Source organism: Macrobrachium rosenbergii, chromosome 26 (assembly GCF_040412425.1).
Source record: "Macrobrachium rosenbergii isolate ZJJX-2024 chromosome 26, ASM4041242v1, whole genome shotgun sequence".
NCBI classification, from domain to species: domain Eukaryota; kingdom Metazoa; phylum Arthropoda; class Malacostraca; order Decapoda; family Palaemonidae; genus Macrobrachium; species Macrobrachium rosenbergii.
Genome location: NC_089766.1, coordinates 47,629,056 through 47,642,265, shown reverse-complemented (window position 1 = coordinate 47,642,265; position 13,210 = coordinate 47,629,056). Strand labels below are relative to the sequence as shown.

The window sequence follows — 13,210 nt, the reverse complement described above, 5'->3', positions numbered from 1 at the left end:
ATCTGGTGATAGCAGTTAGAGCTATGGCTCCTTATATCAGCATTTCCATGAGCAAAGACACAATATATTTCAATATTTGAACCAGTTCCACATAACTTGTGAAATGAAACCTGAAAACTTGATCGATACCTGAACAACATCAAGCATAATTCTGCAGAAAGGCATCAACTTTGACTTGGTAAATAATCCAGTCCTTCCGAACCAAAATACAAATAACATGTTTAGTCAAGTGTGGAATAAATTAAAACAAAATCTATAAAAACAAAGTATATAATAAAATTTACAGTAACAAAAATCATATAAAAATCAAACTAAAAAAAAATGTCTGTCAATATAAAACCAAAGATGAATCAATCTGTCCCTAAAAGTAAGGGTGACTGGTGACAAAAATTGTTCAAACTGAAAAATATAAGTTCTCATAAGAATTCAGGCACTAAAAGTCACTTAAAAACAATACTCTTACATTTATACTAAGGCCAACTGTACATGGTAGAGATCCTGAACAATGAATTCAAAGCAGCAATGAAAAGTCCACACAGGTGGACAACACAGCCCAGTACGCAATCACTACTACTAGAGTATATCTGTATTGCAATTACTTTACACAATCTTTGCTGTACAAACTCCAGTGATTGGTTTAAGAAATGTCTTTTCTGTACCTTTATAAACACAAGACATACAACTACACAATATGTATAAGATGCCAATGAGAAATCACAATTTAAGATGACAGATGATATGCAAATTTCATCATTCGTTGAAGAAAACAAGTGCTCAGTTTTCTCACTAACAGAGAGCAGCATTTCATACAAACAATAAATAACAAGACCATGGAGGTTAAATTCCTCATTTCCATGGGTTTACTCATCAACAAATTCATATATTTTCTAATACATTATAAATTATAAACTTGATAACTGGATAAACAGAAAATGATTAAGGTTCTGACAAAATTCCCCTTAGGGATTTGTGCGTAATTTTTGTCGCCGACTGGCGTTTGAAACCGATGACATTGTACAAACGTTTCACTCAACAATTACGTGAGGCAATTCATCCACAAAAGAAGAAGACTGGTTCCTATTGTAGTCTCCCAGCAGTTAGCGTCATAATTTGGATTAACCTTCAAAAACTTGTGCGAAGAAGAAAAACAAAGGAGGATTTTGTGCATTAACTGAAAGATGGCCCTATCACTGGAATCAAGAGCGGACACATAATAAAAATCTAAATTTTTCCAAATTCCCTACTGTCTTCCACAGCTCAGCAAATGGCCTACCATTGAGACGTGCGCTATTATGCTAGTTCCCTTTGTCCTTTATGCTGATGATAAAAAAATAATTCTTTAACTATGAAAATTTGTAACATCATAATCATTCTTAACACATTACCAAACTAAAATTACCTTTCCAATAAACCCAAGACAGAGATGAAGTTTAAAATATCAACGGAAATGTAACAATGAAAAATTATCTTTTTGCCTCACAGATAAACTAGTGGCTTTCCGAGCTTCAGTATTCCGGATACACTGGAATGCTGGCGATTGTCACTTTGCACATGAATGAGACTTATTAAAGGGCAGTCTTTTCTCACCTATATCCTGACTGAAAGACGCATCTCCTCGAAGGGGAAATAGAAGATTGAAGAACAATGGAAAATGGGGAAAATAAATATATTGCCATCTTTTCTTCTGCAGTGCATTTGACATTCTATGTAATGCATTTTATCAAAATTCATCATAGATTTATCGCTATGGGGCTCTCCTACAACCACAGTAACATCAAAACAAAATAAGGGTACCTTTTCCTCCCTTCCCAGGCTATATAAAACGACAACACAGACACCATCCTACTTAACCCCTTGTGGGTGGGTAACACATTTATGTTTGCATATAGCTTTGTGGTGGAGTCCAGGAAACATACATACTGTATATTTTCAAAATTTCGTGTCAGACACTTTTGAACGAGTTTTGCAGGAAATGTGCTCAGACCACCTTCGTGGGCCATAAATGAATTACGGCAACTCTTACCCCAACTCTAACAGCAGAGAGGGGTCAGTTTGCCTTGAGATGTCGTAGGGGAACGTCGTCCAAAATTCCCATCCAATGACATCTTGTAAATATATTTTACAATAAATATACTGTACTCAGATTTTGTTACTGCTTTTAGTTCTTATCTGTTATGATATTGTGTGAGCTGTAATTATAATTTTACAAAATGAAATAAAAAAAATATTAGAAAAAACACTTGTAACTTGATAAAATTAGCACATTTTGACGACTGGCTTTTGGAAAAGAGGCCCCACACAAGGTTGGAAATATTCACTTTCAACTTCCCCTGGAAGGTACAGAAAATTGTTTAGAATTTTTTTCTTATATCACGTGCATATGCATATCTTCCTCTTTCCACTCTTCATTTTTTTCTTTTTAAATTGGCCACCCTTAAATTTAGCCTGGTCTAGGGGTGTGCATAATGTATATTTAGTCTGGACTGCGAGGGTTAAGAACATTCAACTTACAATCATTCAGAGATACACAGAAATGAGACTGCAAATAAAAGTTGTGTCCAGAACACTCCCCTCTGCCACCCACAAGTTCAAATTTTGTTTTGTGCGCCCATTCTGGACACACGATATTTTACGTACAGTGTATTGTGTTTTAGGATGAAAAAATGTACAGAACTGTACTGATTTTATATCACACTGTACTTAACTAGGCACGAAGAGTAGAGTAACCAACTTCCAAATAATTCAACATACAAACGGTTGTCCGGAACGTAACTCGTTTGTAAGTAGGGTGGTGTCCGTACTATTCGACATTTTACATGAAGTATTTTATCAAAATTCGTCATAGATTTATAGTTACGGGGCTTTTCTACACCCATAGTGCCATAAAAAATGATTAAGGGCACCTTTTCCTCCCTTCCCAGGCTACATAAGAAGACACCAACGGCTTGTTACCCTTATACTGCCCCCGAAGTTAAAACCTTCAAACCCATACTCCACTATTACTAACCAACTACAATAAAACTCTAAATACAATATGCCTAGACCCTTCTGAGTAACCTACATTATTTCTTCAATATGTAAAGGAGTTGAGAGCAGGATTTTATTCTGTTTCCTGATGGGCAATAACGAGACAGAAAATCTGAAAATTTACATGACACAAAATGTAAAGATTTAAGCTCATACGCTTCAAGGCATAGACGAAGTTCTTTTACCATTCTATTTCATTCATGTAGAAAAATCAGTACATGATGGCTAAAATTAATGTATATTGTGTCCCTAACCAAGAATGTTATAACAATTTTTGAGATAGCAATGAAGTACAGTCTGAGAAACAAATACTGACAGCTGGTTGACCTTATAACATTCCAGTACCTTTCATGTTCCAGGCACTTCATAAAAGGATATCTTACCACCAAGCCAACCCAATAGGAACTTGGCAAAGAAACAACTGGGTATCATTCTGAGAGTTGAGAGGACATCCTTAGCTTTAAAGGGGACTGCAGTTTTTCAGCCTCTATTGCGAGTGACTTGATCACAAACCCTACGAAGTTCCCCGAAATGCTCGTTTGTGCCAGAGGGCTCCTAAAATGCTCTGAGCTATAACTTGAGTAAATGTCCTTATAAAATTCATGAGATGCTACGTAGACTGAGAAGGGATATGTATGTTAAACGTCTGAAGAGATACCTACGACCGTACACAACCTATAAAAATTTTGGTACTTATCAAATAAAGGAAATCTGTTTATTATAAGATCCCAGATGAGCGGGACTTGGTAAAGGTACTTTAACGGCCATAAACAGCCAAAAGAGAAATGGGACCGGCCACTGAAGATCAACAGGCGAGTGCTCGCTAAGTTCGGCGACTGTAAAAGCACCCGCTTCAGAGGTACTCCAATGGAAGGAAAACTGGCTAACCTCTACGCAGGAAAATATTGAACCTGGATATTATGGTGAAACCTGACGTACGTGTGCCCAATGAAGAACTTTAGGCCACGTGAGCAGTCCGCTGGATAAAACTGGCCGATGGTGAAAGGGCCAAGCCATACAATGACTTGGGATTTAGTGCCTTCAGATTCCGCGGTCAGGCTATGTAATCGTACTAGATGTCACTGTTAGTTACTGTGTCACCAAGAGTAAGATTCTGTCGGAAGGAGTATTCTCTGGAATAAAACAAGATTCCAGGCAGCAATTAATTCACGGAGTCGAGTATTAGTAAAACAGGCAGAATACAGCACTTGTATACAGTACTTCAGTATAAAAAATTATGCAAATACTCAGTAACACAGACTACTTGGAATGAAGAAGCTCAGAGGTTTGGCGAAGGAGTGAGAAACACTAAAAAGAACTCAGGAAGGGCCACAGCGAGTGTTACACCAAGACAGCATGCACAGTTATATGGAAACGGAACAGAAAAAAATATTAGAGGAATGCCAATTCAAACAATAATCATAGTCACGCCAATTATTATAACATGGGTGAGAACACTGAACATGGAATATGAAAATAAACTGGTAAATGTCAAAACTACTACAGTACACTAATCAACAAAACCAAAATGTAATTTTCACATGAACTGCAACAAATTCAAACCGCCCTTGGCAGAGTGATGTCGATGGTCGTCAATCAGGTTTACAGGCAGAATGTAGTTTAAACAATAACTTTTATTTTAATAATTAATCAGAGTTAGCATGCAAAGTGATAAATATCTGATTGCTGTAAATGAATACTATAGATTATATGACTAGATTTCCTCAAATAACTGTGGTACAATATCTTCCTACTACCTTAAAAATCTAATATTTTTCTTGGATTTTGATATTGTTATCCAATTCCTGATTATTAATAAAATACAGTCTTTGTACTCAGGTTTCATTCAGTAGAGAAATACACAACTGCTGATTTTTCAAAATAAAAAAGCATAAAAAATAATCTAGCATAATTTATTTGGACAAACAATGGTTTTAAATTCCAACTTTGTTAATCTGATTTTGTTAAGTTCCACTCAACATCATGTGAAAAAGCACTGCTCATCAAGAACAACAATAAAAAGGTTCACTTATCCCGTAATTGACACCAACCATAAAAAAACAATTTGGCAAAAATGATTAACCCTCTTTAGATTAGTAAAACTCAACTAGATAAGAATAAATTTGGAAAGTTTTTTTTTATCACATACTTGCTTCCTAACCATATCACCATAGAGAAAAATATTTTGCTAAACAAACCATTACCTTGTTACAAAGGCTATACCTCCTTTTCAGTAGAGTGCACCTCCTTCTAGATCGTTACCACCAGTGCTCTAACGTCCTCAGGCCCGCGTGAGCCAAACAAAAGTCACGTCTAAGCAATCATCCACTTGTCCACAACCAACAATTCATAATGATTCGCATCACTTAGTTCTGCTCCGATAACGTCCGACTGCTGGGACTGAAGCTTTGTTGGGCATACTCGTCTGGTATTTGAAGTGGATTCCTGAGCAGTTTTTCTGGACAAGCTAGCATTCGTGAGAGCTTGATTGATTTTTTTGAGCGACGAGCTCATGCTGGAATCCACAGGTTTACGTTTGTTCCCGATGCTTTCATATACAATGTCAACGTCGCTGTTACACGAGGACGTGCTCGAATCATCGTCCGTGGCGTCATTCACATTATTACATGCCATTCTGAGATCTGACTGCCATGATGCTTCTTTACAAGGCACTGCACTATATACAACTTCAATTTCCCCAGATTCTGCTGACAGCCGTCTCGGAGACATTACTGGCTTGTTTTTGAGCTTTTCCCCGCCATCCAAGCTTCCTTCTGCGTTACCTTTGTCAAGGGGTTGACTCAATACAGTGCTGTCGCTAGGGCTCCCCTGGTCCCTTGCGTCAGTCCTTGAAGCGTTTTTGGTATCAGTGCTGGACACAACATTAATCGTTTCACTATCGGAGAGAAAACTGTCCTCAACGTTCTCTGAATAACTTTCTTCTTCATGCAAGTCACTGGCAGAGAACTTAAGAGGCCCGGCACTTCTCGATACTTTCACGGAGCACTTCAAATGTTTGGCCTTACTCGACGTACCGGCAGCGCGTTTCAGACGCTTGGCTAAAGGAGAGCTCCCACAACGATCCGACTTTCGATGTTCATCTTTACCCATTTCAACACGGGGCCCTTGAATTCCAGATTCACAGGGAAGAGATGAACATATAGATTTTGTATTGCACAAAGATGAGTTCTTGACATTAACATCTACTCTTTCATTTTTTTCCTGGGGAACTAAAGTGGACAGACCAGGAATCTTGCCTGCATCATCCAAGAGTTCTTGGGCTCCCTCTATAAATTTAGTGTACAGATAATCTACCACACATACCTCCAATTTATTCTCATTTAAAAGAGATGATTCAGAAGGCTTGACGATGACAGGTGGGGACGTAGGAGGCATCTTAGAACACTGGAAAAACTTGTGAACGGCCCCATCAAAAGACTCCACACTGTTAACTGAAGAAACCCACTTGATTTTATTATGGACGGGAATATGCTGAATCAGATTTTCCGCTGTACAAAAACTAACTTTACACACAATACAACAATAACTTTTATTTATGCTATGGTATAAATTCTTGTGTCTCTGCAAAGCCCATCTGGATAGCACCTGTTCTTTACATATATGGCAAATAATTTTTTTCGTTCCTGAGTTAGTTGTACTATTTTCCCCGTCAAGGTCACCTTTGCAATCCACCTCAAACCTGTCAGTATCCTGTTTCTTTCCATCATTTACAAACCGTTTTTCCGCTACAATATTTACTTGGCTGCGATCCCTAGTCTTCATGTGATTTCCGATGTGCTGATTGAACAAGAACTTTGATGTGTACCTCTTGTTACAAATGCTACAGAATAAAGATCTTTCGGGAGAGTGGATTTTCATGTGCTCGACGAGCATAAATCTTCCTGGAAGCACCATGTTACAAACTGAACATTTATGTTGTTTTTTTTTATTGGATGCACGAAATTTCCCGGAGTTGCGGGTGCGTGCCTTTTTTCTCGTAGCAGCTTTGGGGTAACTGTCTTTCAAATCGGGCAAAATATCAATATCATCAGTTTCTGTTTCCGTGGGAGGGCCGCAGTAATCCTCACGGAGATCTGGCAGCTTGGATGCATTATTGCCGACTGTTTTTCTGTCAACTTCGGTTGATAAAGGAAGTCCACTCTCACTGTTACCAGCTTCTTTGTTTGAAGCACCTGTTTTGGCCTTCGTCGAAACACTTGTTAAATCTTGTCCACTACTATTACTACCAAAGGCTACCTGCTTAACAGTTTCACTTCTTCCCGATGACTTTGAAAAACTGTCCCCTGAAGAGCACCTTCCAATTTCACACGAGCTCAAACATCGATTCCTATCATTCAGCGCTAATGATTCAGAAGCCCCATGAAGCAAACTGGACGGCGACTTGGAAGTTTCCCCGCTCGTCCTGTCACAAAGCTTGCTTTTAACGACCACTATCTGATCCATGCGGAAATTAGGCCACTTGATTTGTTTCTGGGCATTATCAAAATGCGTAACCGTATCCGACTTTATGTTCGTTGGCACACGGCGATCAGAGGGGGTCTCGTGCCTACCCAGGTCTATGGCACTCCCATTCGCTGTAGTGTCAGTTCTGGAATCTGAAGGGCAGCTCGAGTTCTCGTATCCTCCCAAAGGATGTAGACTTCTCTTGAATTCAGCTTCGGCAACAAAACGATTGTCAGAGGGTACTTTTGGTTTTTCTTCGTCTCTGCCAAGGTGTGATTTCATATGTTTTCTCAGGAACAACCTAATTGTGAAACGTTCTTCACATACACAACAGGCATAAATATGTCTGCCCAGATGCGAGACTAAATTATGTCTGGTCAAGAGATGCTCTGTTTTAAAAGTCTTCGTACACGTATCACATACAAATCTGCTGCTTTTCACGGGATACGTACCACTGACAACACCATCCAGATTATTATGGTCGTTCTTACCCTCACTCCCATACCTGACAAGTGAAACAACAGGGTTTTTTTTGCGGCAAGTTTTTCGGTAAAAAATGCTACCAATATCTTTTTTACCAAAGCATTTTGTTGCTTTACCATCTGCACATCTGCCTGCAATTCTGCCACCACTGGAATAATCTTGAACATCTTGCAACTTTTCATGCGATTTGCAGTGAATATCTAGTAAAAGCTTGGACGAAAATTCTCTATCACAAACGCTGCAAGCAAACTTCTTCATGTGAATTTCTGCGTGTTCGACCAACAGAAATTTAGTATCAAAATTTTGATCACACCAAGGGCAAGAGAATGGCTTTTCCTTTGCATGCACAATTGTAAGATGATATTTCAGCATGTCAGCTTTGAAATACACGTTACAAATTACACACAAAACTTTTCTCTTGCCAAATGTAAAACTGTCTTCTCTATCCAACGCAACGCCTTCGCTATCCTTATACGGTACTGGTTCTTCAGTCACACCATCAGCTTTTGAATTCTGAGAAGTTAATGAGGCATCAGAATGTGTACAGTTGCAAGCCTTCTCACCTGATGAGTCGTTTTCTGAAGGTTCATCAACACAGTTTTCCAAAGGTTCATTAAAACAGTTTTCCAAAGGGTCATCAAAACACAGTTGTTCTAGTGACCCATCTTGTGACACAGCTTGCTCTGCAGCACGATTCAACAGAATACCACGCTTGACCGTATTACTGAATGATGGGTGGTCTCTACTGTCCCCATCACATAACGTAATAGGCTCAATTAACATCCTTTGTTTCGTTCTGTCTTCCAGGGACGCTGGAGAGTCACTGGCTGCAGGTGAATACTGCTCTACGTTCCCGTCAAAAGACGCTAAGAGTTCCGCCGATTCGTCTGACAAAGAAGAAACCTCAACCAGCTGATCCAACCTTCTGCCAATTTTCCCATGAAAGGACATAAACTGTTCAACCATTTCATCAAACAACAGCACCTGACTCTGACGGTCACTCAACTCCCACCTGATCGTACAGTGTCCCGGTATATGTTCAAACAGGGCATCTGTTGTGAGGAAACTTTCCTTACAAACGTTACAGGGAAATTTTCCAACCTCCGCTGTAGTGACGCTAATGAAATTCCCTGCATTAGCACTGTCTTCCTCGTCTTCCAGCGTTGAAATATTGCCGCTGAAGTCCGCCAGACTGGCCGAGTCCTCCTCATCTTCCTCTGCTGGAAAAATGCTGCTGAAGCCCCCTATGCTACCATTTTCCTTCTCAACCTCCACTGTTGAAATACCACAGTTAGGGGTCCCACTGCTAGCATTTTCATTCTCATCCTCCACTGTGGAAATATTGCTGTTGGAGTTCCGTTGACTAGCATTTTCAATCCCATCCTCCACTGGAGAAATAATACTGCTAAAATCTCCGCTGGTAGCATTTTCAATCACATCCTCCAGTGTAGAAATATTACTGTTGGAAGCCCTGCTGGTAACATTCCCACTCCCATCCTCCACTGGAGAAATATTACTTCTTGAGTCCCCAGAGCAAGCATTCCCACTCTCACCCTCCGTGAGGGAAATATTACGGTTGGAATCCCTACTGGTATTCTCTTCTTCATCCTCTATCACAGAAACGTTACTGTTACAGTTTCTTCTGCTAATAATTTTCTCCACGTCCAGCGACGTAGCACTTCCGTCTTCCACTGGGGAAATATTACTGTTGGAATTCCTACTGCTATTTTCCTTCTCATCCCTCGCTGTGGAAACATTACTGCTGGAGTTCACACTGGGAACATTCTCCACAGAGGATATATTACTGTCAGAGTCCTTGCTAGTGGTATTTTCACTATCATCCTCCACTGTGGAAATGTTACTACTGGGGTTCACTCTGATAAGGGTCTCCTTCTCATCCTCCTCAGAGGAAAGATTACGGTTGGATTCCATCCTAGTAGTATCTTCACTGTCAGCTTCCATTGTGGAAATATTACTATTAGTCTCGCTTCTGCTGGCATTTTCAATCTTACCCTCCACTGTGGAAATATTACGACTGGAGTCCCTTCTGCTAGCATTTTTATTATTACCCTCCACTGTGGAAATATTACTATTGGAATCCCTTCTGCTAGCATTTTTATCATTACCCTCCACTGTAGAAATATTGCTATTGGAATCTCTTTTGCTAGTATTTTCATTCTTACCCTCCACTGTGGAAATATTACTACTGGAGTCCCTTCTGCTAGCATTTTCATTCTTACCCTCCACTGCAGAAATATTGCTATTGGAATCCCTTCTGCTAGTATTTTCATTCTTACCCTCCACTGTGGAAATAGTACTTGTGGAATCTCTTCTGCTAGCATTTTCATTCTTACCCTCCACTGTGGAAACAGTACTACTGGAATCCCTTCTGCTAGCATTTTCGTTGTTACTCTCCACTGTGGAAATATTACTGATAGAGTTCCTTCTGCTAGCATTTTCACTGTTGCTCTCCACTGTTGAAATATTACTGATGGAGTTCCTTCTGCTAGCATTTTCATTCTTACCCTCCACTGTGGAAATATTACTACTGGAGTCCACTCTGCTAGACTTTTCATTCTCATCCTCTACGGAACTACGACGATTTGAATCCACTCTGCTAGCATTTTTATTCTCATCCTCTACTGTGGAAATATTACTACTGGAGTCCAATCTGCTGGCAATGTCATACTCACCCTCTACTGTGGAAATATTCACGTTGGAATCCTCTCTTGTACCACTTTCATTATCATCCTTTATGGAACTACCACCACTGGAGTCCACTCTACTAGCATTTTTATTCTTATCCTCCACTGTGGCAATACTGCTGCTTTCCCCTGTGCTAGCACTTTCCCCACTGAAGCCAACAGGAGAGATTCTTTCCGCTATCTGTTCGTGAGACATCATGTGTTGCGTCAAGAAACACTTCGCAACAAAACGTTCCCGGCACATATCACAGCTAAATGACTTCTCTTCCGAATGTGACAATAAATGGTGTTTAAGTAAATAGTGTTCCATGCTGAACGACATGTTACACACTTCACACACACAGTCCCTATCAATTTCAAGGGCCGCCTCTTCGTGGTCGTATTTCTTTACTGGGATATTCTGACCTGTAGGGCTCTGCACAGCCTCAAGCTCTTCATTAAATCCACTCTTGGCATTTTCTACATCCGTGTATGGCTGCTTCTCTTCATTTTTTGGCGGATTTTTGGTCACGCTGTGACCGCCACTAACTTGCTTTCGACGGTTGCCCACTTCAGCTTTGGCGATAAACTCTTCACATAAGCAACATGCATACAGTTTTTCATCAGAGAGTAGCGACTGGCTTTGGTATTCCGAGTGGAAATCAGCTTTGAAAGACTTCTTGCATATACTACATTGGTGCGTTTCTCCTCTCACATAGACAGGAAGGTCACCTTTTATATCTAACAAATGACGACTGCACAATTCATCTTTCTTAGACTTAGAATCAACAGGCAATCGTCCCTGTTCCTGAGTTTCTTCACTACATGAATTACTTTTATCCTCACTGTCAGAAGCCAGTGCGCCAGATAACGTATCAACCATCTGTGACTGTTCAGTGGTGGTATCAGTGGCTGGTAAGAATCGAGAAGCGACTTCGTCAAAGGGAGAGAATCGTGAGGCAGCTTCAAGTTTCCACACTACTTTATTGTGACACGATATGTGCTTGAAGAATGTGCTCACATTCTTAAACTTTCTCATACACACCATGCAGAATATACAATCTTCTTCTCCAGCGACCACATTCTTGGCGTTTGGGTTTTCCTTCGAGTGCTTTTTGAAATGCTTGTACAAAGCTTTTTTCGACGTAAATCGTTTCCTACAAATTTTACAAAACTTTTTCCTCCTGTTATGCCACTTTATGTGTTCAGCGAGGCTCACTTTGACTTCAAACTGTTTGCTACAGAAGGGACACACGAAGGGTTTTTCCTTACAGTGGGCTATCAAATGATGATACCCCAAGTGATGTTCAGCTTTAAATGACCGACTGCAAAGACTACAGATTGTTCGATGTCCTCTCCCATAATGAACAAAGCTCATTTTTTTCGTTCGGTGAGATATCAACGAATTATAATTCCTCGTGATTTTCCTACTGGTGCTTTCAGACTGTTCACCAGCAGTAAAACCAGATGTCATCAATGCACCTGAGGTACCTTCGTCGTCAACCTTTGATTCCGACGTTGCGCTTTGAAGTGGATGACACGGGATGTGATAGTTCTCGTTTTTGGTCTTGCAGCCCGCGTCACAACTGATAACGTGCTTGAGCAGAGCATTCTTCCTAGGAAAGGTCTTCTTGCACAGAGCACACAAGTACGGACAGCCATTGCTGTGGATCTTGGTGTGCGCGTCCAGCAAGACCCCAGAGATGAACTTCTGGTGGCACAGGCTACAGGTGAACGTTTTCTTTTTGGCATGGGCTACCATGTGCTTCTTCAGAAAGTGGAACGTGCTGAATCTTTGCTTGCACAAGCTGCATCCGTATATCTTTTTCCTTGGCAGCTGATCCATGTGCTTTGGTGAATCCTGTGGTCCCAGAAGCTGAAACCTTCTGGTTGGAACCAAACAAAAAGCTTCATTAAGCCTCACAACGTCTTACCAGTACTCCTCATACATTGCTGCCGTGTAAAAAGTCTGACTAACTCGCGAATATTCTACACCATGCTACAGTTCTTTGTGTGCAGACAAAAACATTGCTAACTGCACCAAATACCACACTACCTAAACATAATGACATCTTAACACAAACGAAAAATTTTCATGTGTTGATAAATCTCTCTGAAACAACTGCAAATAACTTTACACAGACACCAGGAATACAAATCTTTTGACATCAAAGGTGCTGGTAACAAAAAGATCTTTCTTTTAGGATGGAATTCCAGCTGAAACGCTTAAAGCAAAACTGCTACCACTGTAAAACATTTACAATGAACATACACCTCAATCATTCCACAAACTATTCTTAAATATCCACTTCACCTTAGCTTCTACTTGGTCCAAAGTAGTCCAACTTGCATGACGACAAGATTAGCCCAACTTCTTAGGTGCCGCTTCAATAAACATCTGAAAAACACACGAGAACATAACCACCTTAAGGTGTGTCCACAGTACAATTATAAATACAGTATACAATTATTCAGTTTACATTTTGCCAGTATGATTAACTTGATTTGCTTAATACAATTATTCAGTTTACATTTTGCCAGTATGATTAACT

General features: G+C 40.0%; 1 protein-coding gene across 14 annotated transcripts in view; it reads right to left on the bottom strand.

The window, feature by feature from the left end:
* The window catches only part of LOC136853158 (uncharacterized), a 57,207-nt gene that overhangs the window by 30,542 nt on the left and 13,455 nt on the right, over positions 1 to 13,210 (bottom strand). For 7 of the 14 annotated variants that reach the window (XM_067128481.1, XM_067128486.1, XM_067128482.1 and 4 more), the window contains one exon: positions 12,973 to 13,056. Coding sequence is in view for 7 of the 14 variants with exons in the window: in XM_067128473.1 (XP_066984574.1) it covers positions 5,341 to 12,504 (7,164 nt within the window). In the remaining 7 variants the exon portion in view is untranslated. Of the gene's footprint in view, positions 1 to 254; positions 13,057 to 13,210 lie in introns of those variants that run through there. The other 7 variants (XM_067128473.1, XM_067128480.1, XM_067128476.1 and 4 more) reach the window with 1 other exon arrangement.